General features: G+C 44.7%; 1 protein-coding gene across 1 annotated transcript in view; it reads right to left on the reverse strand.

The window, feature by feature from the left end:
- Positions 1-8,118: 8,118 nt before the first annotated feature.
- Positions 8,119-15,249, reverse strand: part of KCNJ1 (potassium inwardly rectifying channel subfamily J member 1) — a 31,625-nt gene continuing 24,494 nt past the window's right edge. Inside the window, exon 3 of the mRNA XM_036930290.2 lies at positions 8,119-13,427. Within this exon, the coding sequence (XP_036786185.1) occupies positions 12,288-13,406 (1,119 nt within the window). The 5' untranslated portion in view covers positions 13,407-13,427 and the 3' untranslated portion in view covers positions 8,119-12,287. The remainder of the gene's footprint in view (positions 13,428-15,249) is intronic.

Consider the following 15,249-nt stretch of genomic DNA (forward strand, 5'->3'; position numbering starts at 1 on the left):
TCCAGGCTGGCCTAAGCAGCACACTGCAGACCAGCCTTTACGGAGCTTTACATTGTGAAGGCGGAAACAAGTTAGCAGCCATGAGCAAAACAGACCCTAGATTTCTAAGAAAAAGATGGCTCAGTAGTAAGCTGTTTGCAGCTGTTTGCAGCCACAGTCACCAACCTATGAACATATCGGGTGATAACCAGAGGCAGATTTTTGTAAAGCTAAAAATGACCCTTAAGGACATGAAATTCATGTATTTCACTACTTAATAAAAAACCAGTGTCCAATGTACAGGTCCTTGGAATCATCTAAGGTAACCTAAAGATACGGACTCTAGAGGTCTGCACTGGGGCCCACACTTACCACAATTTTCCACAATTCTCAGGAGATTGTGAGCACCGGTTGGCCTAGCAGATATCCACCAGGATGTGCTGGTGGATGTCTAACAACTGGCTCTTGAAGGGGGTCATAGCAGGGCACATGATTTGTAGCATTTGCTGATTTCCCAGATATAAATACTTCCACTTAGGCTAATTTCAGGCTACCAGTGTGAAGACTCTGGGATCAGAGCTGGGAAGAGATGCACCCAATACGGCTCTTGTCCCTTGGACCTTCTTGAAATAAACAGAACAATGAAGTGACACAGCTCCTTGGGGGCAAAGCCTGGAGAAGAATCTAGATTCAGGGCTTCGACCACTGCATCACATTGAGGGCAGGGACGTGGGACACGGGTCATGCCTCTGTAAAACCTACTTAGCCTGCAGAAAAGGTGCAGTTTATTCTTTAACTTAATGTATATACTGTTCTTCCTCTTCTTCCAGCCCCTTAATCAGTTAAGTAACTTTGTAACCAGGACAGGAGATAGACCTCTTAAGTGTAAATGAACCTCTGTAGATAAAGAATGCCGAGATCCAGATCAGCAGTCACCTAACTAACCCTATTCTTAAGACAAGACTTCAAAGGAATTATGAATCAGCTATACACAGCATGCCTTACGCTGACCCTACCCAAAAGGCCCTATAAAACTCCAGACCCTAAACCCTTCAGCGCTCCTCCTCTCTGAGGTCGCCTGCACTCTTTCTTCGAGTGTGTACTTTTGCCTTAAATAAAGACTTCTCCCTGCTCAACATACTGTGCTTTGTCTCTGTGCTCTTCCAGCAGTAAGTGTCTTTGTTACTCTGCTATTTCATTCTATTTTCTAGACTCAAGCATTAGTCTTCTCTTTCTGTTCTTCTTCAGACAAGTAAGGAAGGGCTACTGAGAGCTCTGATTTGGGCTTGCAAGTTCCTGTCACCTGGTTGGTCCTGGACAGGACCAGCTGTACCATCATGCTCTTTAGTACCCTGCCTGAAAATCTTTCTTTGCCTTTGGGAAGTTCTCAGAACATAATCTCGCTCCATCCAGTGCTCCTAGGCTCCCTCAAATCCTGGGGTGGTAGGGGCTTAGTTCCCATGCCATGCAGATTCAAGTGGATACTGGACGCCAGGTGACCCTGACTTCAGGAGTTGGCAAAGGATCTTCCCTGTGCCAGGCAAGAATTCACTGAACTTTCCTTTCCTTCTCTGCTCTTCCTTGCTCCCCACTGCTTGCATGGCTGCTGCCATTTACTACCACTCTCGCCCTAATGAATTCCTTCCCTACCTACACTCACCCAACCTGTTCGCAAATTCTTTCCCGGTCAGAGTCAAGAATCCTCACCCGGGCTGAGGGGTCACCAAGCACACAGGGAGACCTCCCCGGAATGGGCTGCCCGACAGCCTCACTCCTCGCTGGCCTCCTAGCAGAAATCATGATCCCATAGTCCTGGGCTGAGCTGCACACACAGCCCAGAACAAAATCAGGAAGCAGAACAAAAAATAAACACACGTATCCTGTCTTTCCTTCCTCTTCACTTTGTGATTGAGTCCTTAAGAATGTGGTACATCTGCAGAAGAATGTGGGCACCGCAGTCCCTGGAACTTGTGTTCTTTGAGGAGAAGTGGAAGAGGCAAGAGAATGATTCTGGGGAGTGTGGTCAGTCTTGGCAACTTTCAGAGGCCAATAGAAGGCATTTTTGCCAGCTCTCCTTGGACGATTCTAACCAGGGCCTCAGACACTCTGGCAGTATTGGGACGGGGCGGGTAGCAGAGAGTGAGATCATGCTCAGAGAAAGGGAACCAAATGGAGGGTTTCATTCAGAGCTGACGGGAGAAAACAGCAGCAATTAAGCTCACTTTTAAAGTAGGTTAGAAAACAAAAGAACATCTGATAAGATCCTTCAAAACTTTGGAAGTTTGGAGATGGCTGTAGTTTGGAGACATTCCTTTGCCTGGAGTCAGGTTTCTAAGTGTTTAGGCCCCTTCTGGTTCTTCCTCATTCAGAGCTCCCATGCCTAGAACCATGGGGTTTCAGAGTTCGTTTTAGAGATGAGAAAATCCTGAGGCCCAGAGAGGAACCCTAATTTGCCCAAGATTACAAACTATTTATTAGTTCAACAGCAGCTAGAATTCAAGTTTCCTAGATCAAGTCCAGGCCTAGATCTTGATCTGGATCCTCAGAATCTATAATGTATCATTTTTAAGCTATCTTTTAAAAATATTATTGTAAAAGAAATGCATAGCTATAACAGAAAATGTGTAAAATACAGAATATTAAAAAAATGATAGTAAAAATGACCATTATGCTACCCACCCATAGGCGATCAAATAACTACTGTCAAACATTTAGACTTGCTTCCACCCAGACCAGTGGTTCGCAGCCTCTCTGTCTGTATATTATGTGTCACCAGGAATGCTTGTAAAAATCTTATGACAGACTGAAAAATCCTAATGCCCAGGTTGTAACCCTAAGGAATTAAGTCAGAATCTGGGGCTTCGGGTGGCAAGCATCAGTAGTTTTTGAAGCTCCTCAGATGACACCATTGTGTGTGCCTCAGGGTGAAGACCACTGGCCTAGAACATTCTCCTCCCAAATCTTTGTATAGCTGGCTCCTCACTGGTCAGTTCTCAGCTTCTCAGAGAAGCCCTCCAGCACCACCCTGCCCACAGCAGCTCCCTCATCCAGTCATTCTCTAACCCAACCCTTTTGAATGTGCTCTGTGGCCTGTATCATTATTTGAAATTATTTTAAGTATACACACATATTTATTTTCCCTCTTCCTCCATTAGAGAGCAAGCCCATGATATTGGAGCCCTTGACCGTCATCTTAATAGCTATATTCCCACTGTCATAAGAAGCCGCAGGACGTAGGCCCTAAAACACATTTGGTGAATGGGTGAATGAATGGATTTGTGGTTACTTCTGAGTCTTTCATCAGATGCATATATACATATGTGTAAACAGGTGTATATACACATGCATAGGCAACAAAATGGTATGTTTCTAAAAAAAATTTCAAACGTAAATTTAAAAACATTTTACATTGAAAAACAGTGCTTATAATTTTTGGTTAACACTTCTTTAATTTCACATTTTGAGAATATTGTCTAAAATCATGACATGTTTTTAAAATGTGTTTGTCGTGTGCTGAGCTTGCACCTCCTGGATTCTGGACATATCTCTGGAGCACCCCACTCTCTTGATCCTCACTCTCCCTGACCCCATCTTTTGATGTGTCTCAGGCATCCCCTTGATGTCTGTTCTCAGGAAGGCTCTCCAAGGGGCACCCATCTCCCGTTTGACAGCCGTGCGTCATGCCAGTTACCTCTAGAAGGTGAGCTCTGTCACTTCTCACATTCTGCTTTCTGACGTGACTCCAGGACTTTGCCCAAATATTTGTTGAAAGCAGCATAGCATTTCACCCTGTTATTGTCCACACTGCATTACCTACTCCCCTATCATGGTATACTTTGGTTTGTCATCACTACAAATAATCTTGTGACAAATGGCCTTGTGTACATCTTTATGGGAATTAGGCTATTAGGGGTCTGCCGCAAAAATAACCTCATAAAATAGAATCCTGCTATAAATTAACATTATAAAATTAACATTTCTTTCCCAGTTGATGTTCCCCACAACCCCGTGTGGTTTTTATTCTCATTTTACAGGTGAGACAGCTGAGACTCAGAGAGGTTGACTTACCAAATTCATAAAAAAGCAGCCGGAGAGTCAGGATTGGAACCCAGACCTCCAGGAGTCCGGAGTCCAGCGTGTTCTCGAGGAAAGCCCGTGAACTCTGACTCAGCATGACCTGTACTTGCTCGGGGAGCAGGGGGTGGGGGTATTGTTCCTGCCTCCTAGAGTTGTTAGGAGGATCAAATGAGTGAATATATATAAATGTTTCAAACATGGATACCAGCTATGCCCTCACTAGCCCCAGATGGATCTTGGGCAAGTATCCTAACTTCCGAACTTCAGTCCTGTCATCTGTAAAACAAGGATGATAATAGTTTGGCTGTATTGTGTAGAAAATCTAAAGCACCTGGACTCCAGCAGACTAATGTCTCTTGTTATAAAGCTCTACATTTTTATCACAATTGCATTTTTCAAAGACTCTCACAGTCGTTCTATCAGCCCAGCAATGATTAGTTGACCCAGATAATTTATGTCTCTCCATTAAACATTCTAAACATCGTAATGGCTGTTGAGGAGCTCGCTGGGAATGCCAGAGCCCTCTCTCCACCACTCTACTGGGAGGCCCGCTTTCCCTTAGGTGAACTTCACCTCTGTGATCTGGAAGTGTATGGCGCCACCTCCTGGCCAGGCACACCGCGCTACTGGAAATACCAGCTTGCCATAGACCACGCAGGGTGGTTCCCATCCCTTTAACTTCCCGCTCCAGTTAGTTCAGTGTCATTGCCTGTTTCTACTCACAGAGTCAGCTGGTGGGATGTCTGCAGCACGGACTGGGCCGGCCACGATGCTTTCCGACGTCTGTTATGACACCTGGGACAAGCCATTTCTTCCTAGGGCCCTTGGTTTCTCCACTTGCAAAATAATAGGATAGGATCCAGAGTCTCATGGGTCCTTTTCCCACTAAGTTTCTAAGATTCTGCCACCCACAGAGGGAGCAGAAGCAGCGATAGGAGAAAAGGGAGCTATTTTGTCTCAGGTTAAGTTCAAGGCTGGGAATGGAAAGCAAAGGATGGCATCTAGGCATTGGGAAACGGCCGTGCTGAGGCCGAGCCTCCCACATCCGCATCGGGCAGGCTCCACTTCCTTGTCTTTGCCCGTCATCATCAGATTCACCTTCATCAGCCTCATCATCAAACTACCATTTATTGGGAGCCTTTATCAGGTGCTGTGCTAGATGCCTTACTTATTATTTCATTATGTATTATTTCATACCATTGCCCTTAGGGTAACCCATCAGATACATACTACTGTTATTTACAACTGGAAATAAAACAGCTCAGAAAGGTCAAGAACTAGTTTTAGATAGCACAGCCAACAGATGGGAAAGCTGAGTGTGACCAAGCCCGTCTTGGAAGCCCTGAACCTCCTACCGCCGTTCCTGCCTCCGTCCTCCTCCTTCACTGCCTGCGCCTTTCCTTCCACGCTCTCAGCGGGGGCCTGTCCTTAAGAGGCAGCCACAGGTCCAGGTTGTGATGTGGGGAACTCAGAGCCATCAGGTTAATTAAGGTGTCTAACCACCAGTTTTAGTTCAACTAAAATCAACATTGCCGGTGGTGCAAACAGCCTAGTTTTCATCTCATCTGTGTAGACCACAGAGACCAGCTCTCGCCTTCTTCCCGGCTTCTTGCAGCCTCCTTGGATGCCATGTGCAAAGGTAGATGCATGTGGCCTGTGTTTCCTAAGCAAACAGTTCAGGGTGTGGTGCCTCTTCTGTGCCAACTCACTCTCCCTTCTAGTTCTGGCCAGCAACCCTAATGAGTGTTCCTTCAGGAATGCTGACTCCCAGGTATGAGGTTTGTGTGTGGCCCCAGGAAAGAGCATTGAAGTAACTAGAAAGCAAAAGCCCTGGGCTCTGGCCCCCACTTTCCTGTCCACAGCTAGGTGACCTGGGCAAGTTGTATGGTCTCTGAGCAGGTTTCCCCCCCTGAAAAATGGGAATGACAACACTTCCCTCCCTCCCTAGGAATTAGTTTCCACTTTTAATTTCTTCACCAATCCATCCTACACACCAACTCCAGAGAAATACTCCTAAAATACTGAGAGTCCACAAAGACTCCTTTGGTTAACTGATGAGGCAGGATTCAAACTCAGGTCTGACACCAAACCTCCAACTCCTCTGACCATATGGTGCTATTTGCTCTACCCTCTGTGTGCAGTGCTATGGCATGTAAACCAGCACACCTCCTTCCAGAAGCCCCGTGCCAATGCACATCCTGTTCTTCTGTTAGCCAGGTATGTGTGCCCACCTGGCCACCCCCCCATCTCTACTTCACGTCTTACCCATATATTGAGCCCTGTCAGCTGCCATCTCCTCTGAGAACCCTTCTCCCCTCCATCTCCTGTAGCACTTTTTTTCATACTTCAATTGTAGCATTTTATTTATTTACTGCTTTTATTTTTAATACCTGTGCTCAAAATTTTGCATACAGTAGTGGGTTCCACAACCCTCAACCCCTAGAGCATCCCTGGATCCTAATCAAAAGATGATTACCCAGAATGCCTGGGAATTGAATCCCCCTCTCTCCAGCGGAGACCCCAGAGCAAGTGCTGGAGTAAGGATGTTTCTCTTGAGGACACTTGTTCTGATTTTCTAACCAGCCAATATTCCAGGGGGGTTTGATCCTTAAAGAGCTGCTAGTCCCAGGATGCTTGTCTCCCACTGAGAACCCTGGTTCTGAGAGCCCAGTGCATTCCCAGCTCGCAGGCAGAGTAAGCCCTGCATGCACTCTGCAAAGGGAGGCCTTCTTTGCGGAATACAAAAACAGGCACCACAATCTCTCCAAACAGCAGGACCTCTCCAGCCGAGAGCCCAAGTACTGCAAAAACCTGAGATGGACGTGGGGAGGATGATCCCGCAGTTGCTGGCATCAACAACTGTCCTTACACAGTGATGGGCCAGATATATTGTTCAGTGAACAAAACACGGCAGAACAGTGTTTCTAGAATGCCATCTTTTATGTAAGAATGAGGGGTATAAATATATATGGATTGCTTATAGTTTTCAAAAAGAAATAGCAGCATGATAACAGTACTAAGATGGTTACCTTTATATAAGAGGAAGGGAGTAGAGTGGGCACAGGGATGGAAATGAGTTCTTTCAACTCCTGGTCTATGATTTGGGAAATCATATAAATTCTTCACATAATTGACAAAAGAAAATAGTTGAATCAAGAAGGAAAACAATAAACAAGCCGTAATACCTGGAAGTAAACTAGAACAAAGGAACCTAACTCTGTGTCTAGTTCATCGTCACACAGAGAAAAGAACTACTGTAAGTGACTTTAAAGCAGTCTGTTGACTGTACATCCCCAGTAGGACATATTATAAAGAATTTTTTTTTAATCTTAAGTAATTTAAAACTATAATCAATAGTCTTATTGTTAGCAATAATGTCAATAGCAGTTTTTAAACTATTACATGTATGTTGCATAAAACAAAAAGAAAAAAAAATGACTTCCTCCACAATCAGTAGCTGTCCAATTTACTCTGGGCACCACACCGGGGGGAGGCCCTAGGGTCCTTTCTATAGTGGCAGGGACCATCCTTACCTCTTCATTCTTGCATCCCCAGTTCTTGGTTCTCAGTAGGCCCTTCAGGGGCATCTGTTGGGTTGACATGAAGTCCAAAGTACCAGGATTCTACCCAAATCCCCCTGATGCAGAGCCTATCCACTATCCAAGAGGCCTCAGACCTTCATTTATTCTTGGAGGCCTGCTTTTTGTCACAGCGCCACCCAGGACTCTGCTGTCTTTGCCCATGAGCCATGGCCACCTGCCCTGTGGCCAGTCCTCTCCCTTTCAATCCCTCGGCTTCAAACCCATACTCCTACCTGCTTTGGACATGTGAACTGTCATTTGCATTTTACAAAGGGATTTTTTTCATCAATTATTTCATTTCATCTCCCCCCAACTCTATTTCAAAGCTCCATTTTACAAATAATGAAACAGACTCGATGAAGTTAAGTCATTTGGCAAACAAGGCCCTTTGTCAGAACTCCCTTGGACAGATAGGGGTTCCAACCCCCTGTTAACCATGCTGACTTGGGCAAATCATTCATTCTTTCATTTACTGATTCAAACACCACTTATTGACTACTTGTGGCAGCATGTTGGTGCTAGGAACACAGAGATGAATAGAAAATATATTTCTCTGGGGATAACTGAGACTCCATTTCCCCATCTATTAAAACAGGAATGAGATCTGTCTCTGCCTCAAATGAAGGATTACTCAGAGGTTGAGATAAAATAACATATATATGATTAGTATATATATTTAGAATATATGTAGATACAGGAGGGTAGTTTGCACCAGCAGCCTAGACAAATCTTCAGCGTACCCATGATAATTCCAGATGCTAATTGGCTAGATTACCCAGAGGCCCTGGGAGGACACTGCCTCTTCCTAGAACATGTGAGTCCAAAGGTGTTTGTAAGCACAGGCTACGGGCTCTACCCTGTGCTAAGCAGTCAGGAGTCTCTCCCAGAATGTAAGATAGGACCAAGAACACGTGTCACTGCCTGTGGGCTCCAGGGAAATGTCTGTTGGCTGTGGGGCATCCTAGCAGAGGGTGAGCCATGTTAGGATGTAGACGTGAGTGATTTTAAACTCATGGGCTTTCAAGACAGATTTGGATTTGAGTATCAGCCCTAGCTGTGATTCTGGACAGGTTCTTTACCCGAGCTGCCTCAAGTGACAAGCAGGTATGATAACACTTCATTGGCTCTTTGGGAAAGTTAAATAAGGTGATGTTTATAAAATGCTTAGAACAGAACCTAACACACAGTAAGAGCTCAGGAGGCAGCCCCTGCAGTAAGTCTGCTCTCCTGTAACACAGGTCTTGGGGTTTCTCACTCGCCTGGAGGATACTTACGTCTTCTAGAGCACCCAGGGCAGAGTGGGAGGTGCTGGATGGAGATGCACGGTGGCCCACGGTAGCCCCTGCAGCTCCAGGGCAAGTCTCCCTCTCCAGGGCTCAGCTCCAAGGAGTCCAGCTGGGTGCATCTGGCTGTGGAGATTAAATTATTTTTGAATTCCTAACTGAATGTTCTTTTAATGGAAACTTAATGACAGGCATTGAAATAGATTTCCTCTGTAACCCCTCCTCCCGCGATGCCCCCCCACGCGCCTCTGTGTTGCGCAGCTCCTGATAACCTTTATTCCCTACCCCTGGACTTTTATCTCCCCAGTGACAAACAGCCTTTGCTGGACAGAAAGAGGAAATTCCAGTCATTGTTCTCAAACTTCTGGCTTCCAAAATAAAAAGCTCTATCTCCCCTGTCAGGCTTTGATTGACAGACACTTCCTGTAATGGCAGAAAACAGCGGCCCAGCTGGGGCGGGGGCTCATTTGCATTCTTTGCATCAGAAGTTTTCCTGAGGTTTGTTCTAGTTAGGGAGCCATTCCTCATGCTAGTCACAGAGCAACCCTGTTGCAGACTCATCTCCCAGTTCATGAAAAATCTCCAAGGAAAACACCTCCTCAGCTGTTCAACACAACCCACCAGGGAAGTTCTTTACTGTCCCGTTACACACCCATTAGCCATGGAAATAGGCACATGCTCTGATCAGCTTACTTCTTAGATTTGGCAATTTAGGGTCTTTTCCTTCTACCCTTCCTCTCATGAGGAATACATTTCTAGACAGACTCTCAAATCTCAACTGTAAATATTGGAGCTTGTGCCAGCCTACGTCCTGGAAGGCTAAACCAGGACCAGACTGTCCAGATGAAAACCCTCATAGCAACAGAGCTAAACTAGGCAATTCGTTGGGAAGCAGACCAAGGGAAAATTTGAATACGGTAATGCACGATGGGTGATGCACTTTTTCTTGAAAAGAATACAGTATACTGAGTTGCTCTGAAAATGCATAATTCCATAACTATGATAAGATGGCACACTGTGGCTACAGCAGCTGATGTGGTCAGGTCCCACCAGGAACAGTTTTACTGGCTTGGAATAACGAGCCTGCCTTTAGCACTGGAGGCAAGTTGGCTTTCTGGAACCTCCTTTTTCCAAATATTTTCCTTATTCACTAAGTTCCTATGTCCTTGGTAACTCCCTCTCTCCAAATGTCCAGGGTTCTTACGATGTCTTTGGGTTCCAGATACCCCTTGGGACTATCAAAATGTACCTGGGGGGCCTCATTTCCTCAGAGTTACATTGGATGTAAGTATGTTCATGGTTGCTAGAAGTTCAATGGCAATTTGCATTAAAAAGGAGACTCCAAGCAGCAGAATGCCTTAATCCTAATACAGGAATATTTGGAAGCAGACACACCAGAACGAAATGCCAATCACAAAGACTCCAGTTGCCCAGCTTTCTTCACAATCAAAAGGAATGGATTCTTTGTGATTATTCCTCCAGCAGCCTCCAAGCACATTGCTTAAGAGCAGAAAGACCAGGAAGGAGTGCGTTCTCACCCTCCAGTTTATAAAGGGACTGAGTCATAAAAACCGCATGACAATGGGCCAGCAGAGAATTCTAGCTCCCTCAAGCTTATTACACCTGATTTTCCAGCTTTGTCAACAGATTAAATTGTGATGCTAATGCAATCACAAGCACAGAGTAATCCCCCATGGGGGCCGCTGCGGCCACTGCCATGGCCGCTGACAAAGTGCACAGCTCTAAGCCCATCAGACTTCCCCCTGGTCTTGGTTAGAAGGAACAGAGTGTGTGTACAGATCTGCACAAACTCAACCCTAGGCCTGGGAAAACAGAGCCATTCCCCCTGGCAGCTGCCAGTAGCTACCCCGTCAAGTGCCAAGACACTGCAGGGACCTGATGGAGCCACGTGGGAAGGGCAGGTCTGAAGTCTAGGTCCTTTCCTCCCGGGGAAGCTGGAGTTGAGACCACATTAAATGCCCTACTTACCATCTTCCCACCACCCCCACCCCCGCCGCCTCTTCCAGGAGAAAGTCAACCGCAGAAGATGCTTTTCACATGTCGGCCTGTCACAATCAATGCACAAGAACTGACACTTCTGGAAAGGACATGCACATCTTCAGAGATTTAATACATTAATCAACAAACTGAAGATACTGATTCCTAAGCAGCTTTGAGTACCATCCTTTTCAGAATACTCCCCAAATAATGTAGTGGGGTGGCACTGAATGAGACATTCACAGTGAAACCTTCCTCTAGAGATCAATGCTTTGGGTGCTTTGAGGAAGATGTGGTGTTGGCCTTAGCAGAAGGGAAGACCTCCCACTTTCCTCAGTGTGGGATCACAGCCCCTTTCTTTCTCTTCCACATTTCTCCTTTAGAAACAGCGTTTCAGTACAAACCCTAGGCAGAAAAACACAAGGCAATTTTCATCTCAGAAGCATTAGCAGTACTGCCCTTCTAAACTGACTCTGAACCTCTAAACTCCTCATCGCCTTCTTGGGAGAGTAGGAAATACAAATCGACAGATTTGTAGCCCCTTATCCCATTCAGCATAAACTGGAAGAAAAATCACCACCCTTCTCAAATCAAGCATTCTTCCTTGTAGGAATGTGTTCATTGAGATTCTGGAGCGGTGATTTAGCTTCCGTCTAAATATACCACGTGAGATTGTTTGTGCCGAAATCCAACTCGCTCGGGCCTCGGTGTCCGGATTCGCCACGCTGGACACAGAGAGATGCCAAGTCCACGGCTGAGCCAAGCCTTCCCTTGCTCCTCTGGAAACACAGCATGACCCAGACTAGGACAAAAGCTCCCACCACCAGTGCTGGAGAAGGTCAGATGTTCTTTGTACATCAGTCTTTTCTCATTGTCTTGGATTGGTTCATCTATTCCAACTCAGGAGACAATTTTTCCTTTGCTAAGCCAACATTAAAATGAAGTGGCTTCTTTCTTTTCAGTAGAATCAAAACGAGAACGTGGGTTTTCCCTGATCCTATCTAAAGCTCGTAACTTCTTCAAGGAGACTTTAAAAAAAAATATCTCATTTGGCCTGTCCATGAGATTTTTGATGATTTTGTCTGTTCCCACTGACGATGCATGATTTCAAATAATCTTATTCAAAATTCCAAGTGAGTTTCTGTGGCTCCCATATTCCAGTTTCCCATAAACACATTGCATGTTCTAGCACAGTTGCCCTGTAGAGCTACTGTCTTGTAGGATCACGGTGATGGGGTTCAGGGGCCCGGTGCTGGTAGTCTTTGCAGACTGTTGTCCAATTTTCATTCCCCAAATTGTTGATTTCTTTATAATGCTTCTAGTTCCTAGGTATCTTTGAGTCTTTGCCTTATGCATTGAAAAGCCACCATCACATTTTGGTGTCATCTGTTTCGTTGACTTCTGATAAGATGAAGTTGGGGTTCTCATAGCCTCTCTTCATCCTGACTCTAGCATCTTTCTCATTATAAAGGCACATGGCACAGTGAGGGGTCTCCACTTCCACTGTCTTGCTAAAGTTATGGAAATCCACTCGGTATTTCCCTTCTTTGGTCTTAGACACGATGGGAGCAAAACGGTAGCCCCAAAGCACCTCCTCTGGGACATAGGAGGTCCGGACTTGGCAGGTAGCACTGGTTGATTCCACTGTGCCATCTAAAAACACCACTAATTCAAAGTCTTGCTGGGGAAGGGTCTCTGCAGCCATGTGGAAGAAGGGGCTATTGTGATCAATGACATGGTAAATTGTCAGGGGAGAGATGAAGAATAAATTTTCATTCCCTGCATCCACAACAAAGTTGATATTGATCTGGTCCAAAATAATCGTCTCTCCTTCAGGAGTGACTGTGGTCTTCAGAAGCTTTCCATATATGTGACTCCCAATAAGGAGGCTTTTCCTCAGATTCGCCACTCGTATTAGGAGGCAAAGCTTCCCACCTCGCTTACTGATCACTGCATTCTTGCTGAATGTAATGGTCTTGGCACGTTTTTTGGATCTGGAGATCTTGGCTAAGATGGCGCCACACATGAAAGAATTGATGATGACCCCGAGGATAGACTGGAAGATGAGCAGGAAAATGGCGGTGCCACACTGTTCGGTCACACACCTGAATCCATAGCCAATGGTCACTTGTGTTTCCAGAGAAAACAGAAAAGCGGAGGTCAAGCCATTAATGTTCTCCACACAAGGGGTGTGGTTGACAGAAGGATGGAACTCAGGAAGATCTTTGTGAATGTAGGCGACCACATACCACAGGAGACCGAAGAGGAACCAGCTCCCCAAGAACGCCGTAATGAAGATGGTCATTTTGTACCTCCATTTGAGGTCAAGCACCGTCGTCCAGATGTCCACGAAGAATATAAATCTTGACTGTGCCTCCACATTGCCAAACTCTATGTTGCACCTTCCATCTTTGGAGACCAGCCTTGCTCTTTGCCGAGACTGTCCAAAAAAATGAGTGAAAAACCATTTCCTAAGATGTTTGAACATTCTTTTTGTCAGTGCCTTGATCTGAAACACATAAAAAAACAAAATCAAACCCTACTCAATTGTGTTTATAGCAGGAATGAACTAGGTGAATCACATAAAGAGCTAACTATACATGAAAAGACCACTCAAGATAATTTGGGTTACTGATCATTTGGACAAGTTGGCAAGTTTATTCTGGATGCCACAATACTATTTTCAATGGAAACTTTCCACTAGAAGACCATATTACTACGTAAAGAGGAAAAATAATTACAGAGAGCTAGAAATAGAAGGAAGCTAAGAGGGCACACATTATATCGACCCGTGTCAGTCACAAACAATCTTAAAAATGTTTGTAATGGCCATTTATGACCTGTGCTAGATTTTTTGATACTATTCTTAAAATCAACTCTCCTTTTTTCTTTAATACATTTATCCTTATGCTAAGCAAAATTCTCTGTGAAAGCAGAAGCTCGGTACACTATCTACATTTTTTGTAATGCATAAAAATAACTATAAAAAACCCAGCTCATCAATATACCATCTGAGCCATCTTGTATGCTGCTATTGGCCTTCCCATATCAAGAGAAACCCTAATCCAATTCAGTTCCCTCATGTATTAAATGAAGGAGCTGAGACTCGGGAAATTTAATGATATATTCAAAGTCAGATGCCTTCCCAGGGACAGGCTGACAACTAAAGCATGAGGATCCTTGCTCCCAGTCCAGAGGCATCTCTACCACATGACATCTCAGTTATTACATTTTATATTCTAAAGTTAGATTTCCCTGAAACATTTAAGACAAGTATTTGTTGACTTCCCTTTGTTTTTTAATGCTTTACACTCTTTAGAACAGAATTCCTCAGCCCTGTTTGGTCAAGTCATACCATATGATCTCAGAAGTTTTCTCAGTGGAGCTACAGCCTGTTTCTATTCTCTCTCCATGGTATGCCAAGATTCCCAAAAGGAATAGTAGGATGGTCACTGTCAGTATCTCAGGCTTCCTTCCAAGCTCCCAAGCTGAAGGACTGGGGAACACAGATTTAGATAATACTTCATAAGGGCAGAGCCATGTTGTATTCATCCTTCTATCCTATCTGCTTCCATATTCTAAGGGTGCTTGCTATTTGTTCAATAAATATAAATGGAATAATTCAGTGAATGAATTAAGCTCTTCAAAATACCTAATGACATTATTGTGACTTTCACTTTACAGCAAAAAAGTTAAGAGATTTTCCCCTAAACAGCCAACAATGATCAAATCCAGGAGTCATAAACACTAGACAACCTCCTCCCCTAGGTGTGCCCACCACAGGTAGTAATGTCTTCACAGTATTTTTAATGAAATGCAAACATGTTTCTAAAATAGATTTCAAAATCCCCCTTCAAAAATGTGTTTATTTATACAAACTAGGAAGCGAAACTAACTTTGTGATACATTTTAAACCAAAGTGATATTCCACAGTGTGTTGCTCATGGCCTTAAGCAGGGGAAACACAAGAAGTTAACACTAAGTAGAAGTGGTGAAGAAAAAAACCACAGCCGTGCCATGGTGATTTGAAATTTTGAGGACAGGTTCTAAAGATATAAAAAAAGAAAATGCTACCAGGAGAGCAGGTGACAGTGCATACAGCCAGAGGGCCCTGCCCTCATCCTACCCAACCTTTATTGACCCCACGTCCCTGCAGGGTATTAAGAGGTGGTCGCAAGTGAGGCACCACGCAGGAGCGGTGGCCTCTCCCCTCCTGTGTGCACACATCCTTGAATCTTGCTTACATTCCCTAGAAATTTTCTCCCTTCCCTGGGTCCATGGAAGCCCACACTGTTTAAAAAGCTCTTCATAGAGTACATCTCACCTGAAAT

This window comes from Manis pentadactyla, chromosome 13 (assembly GCF_030020395.1).
Source record: "Manis pentadactyla isolate mManPen7 chromosome 13, mManPen7.hap1, whole genome shotgun sequence".
Taxonomy (NCBI): Eukaryota; Metazoa; Chordata; class Mammalia; order Pholidota; family Manidae; genus Manis; species Manis pentadactyla.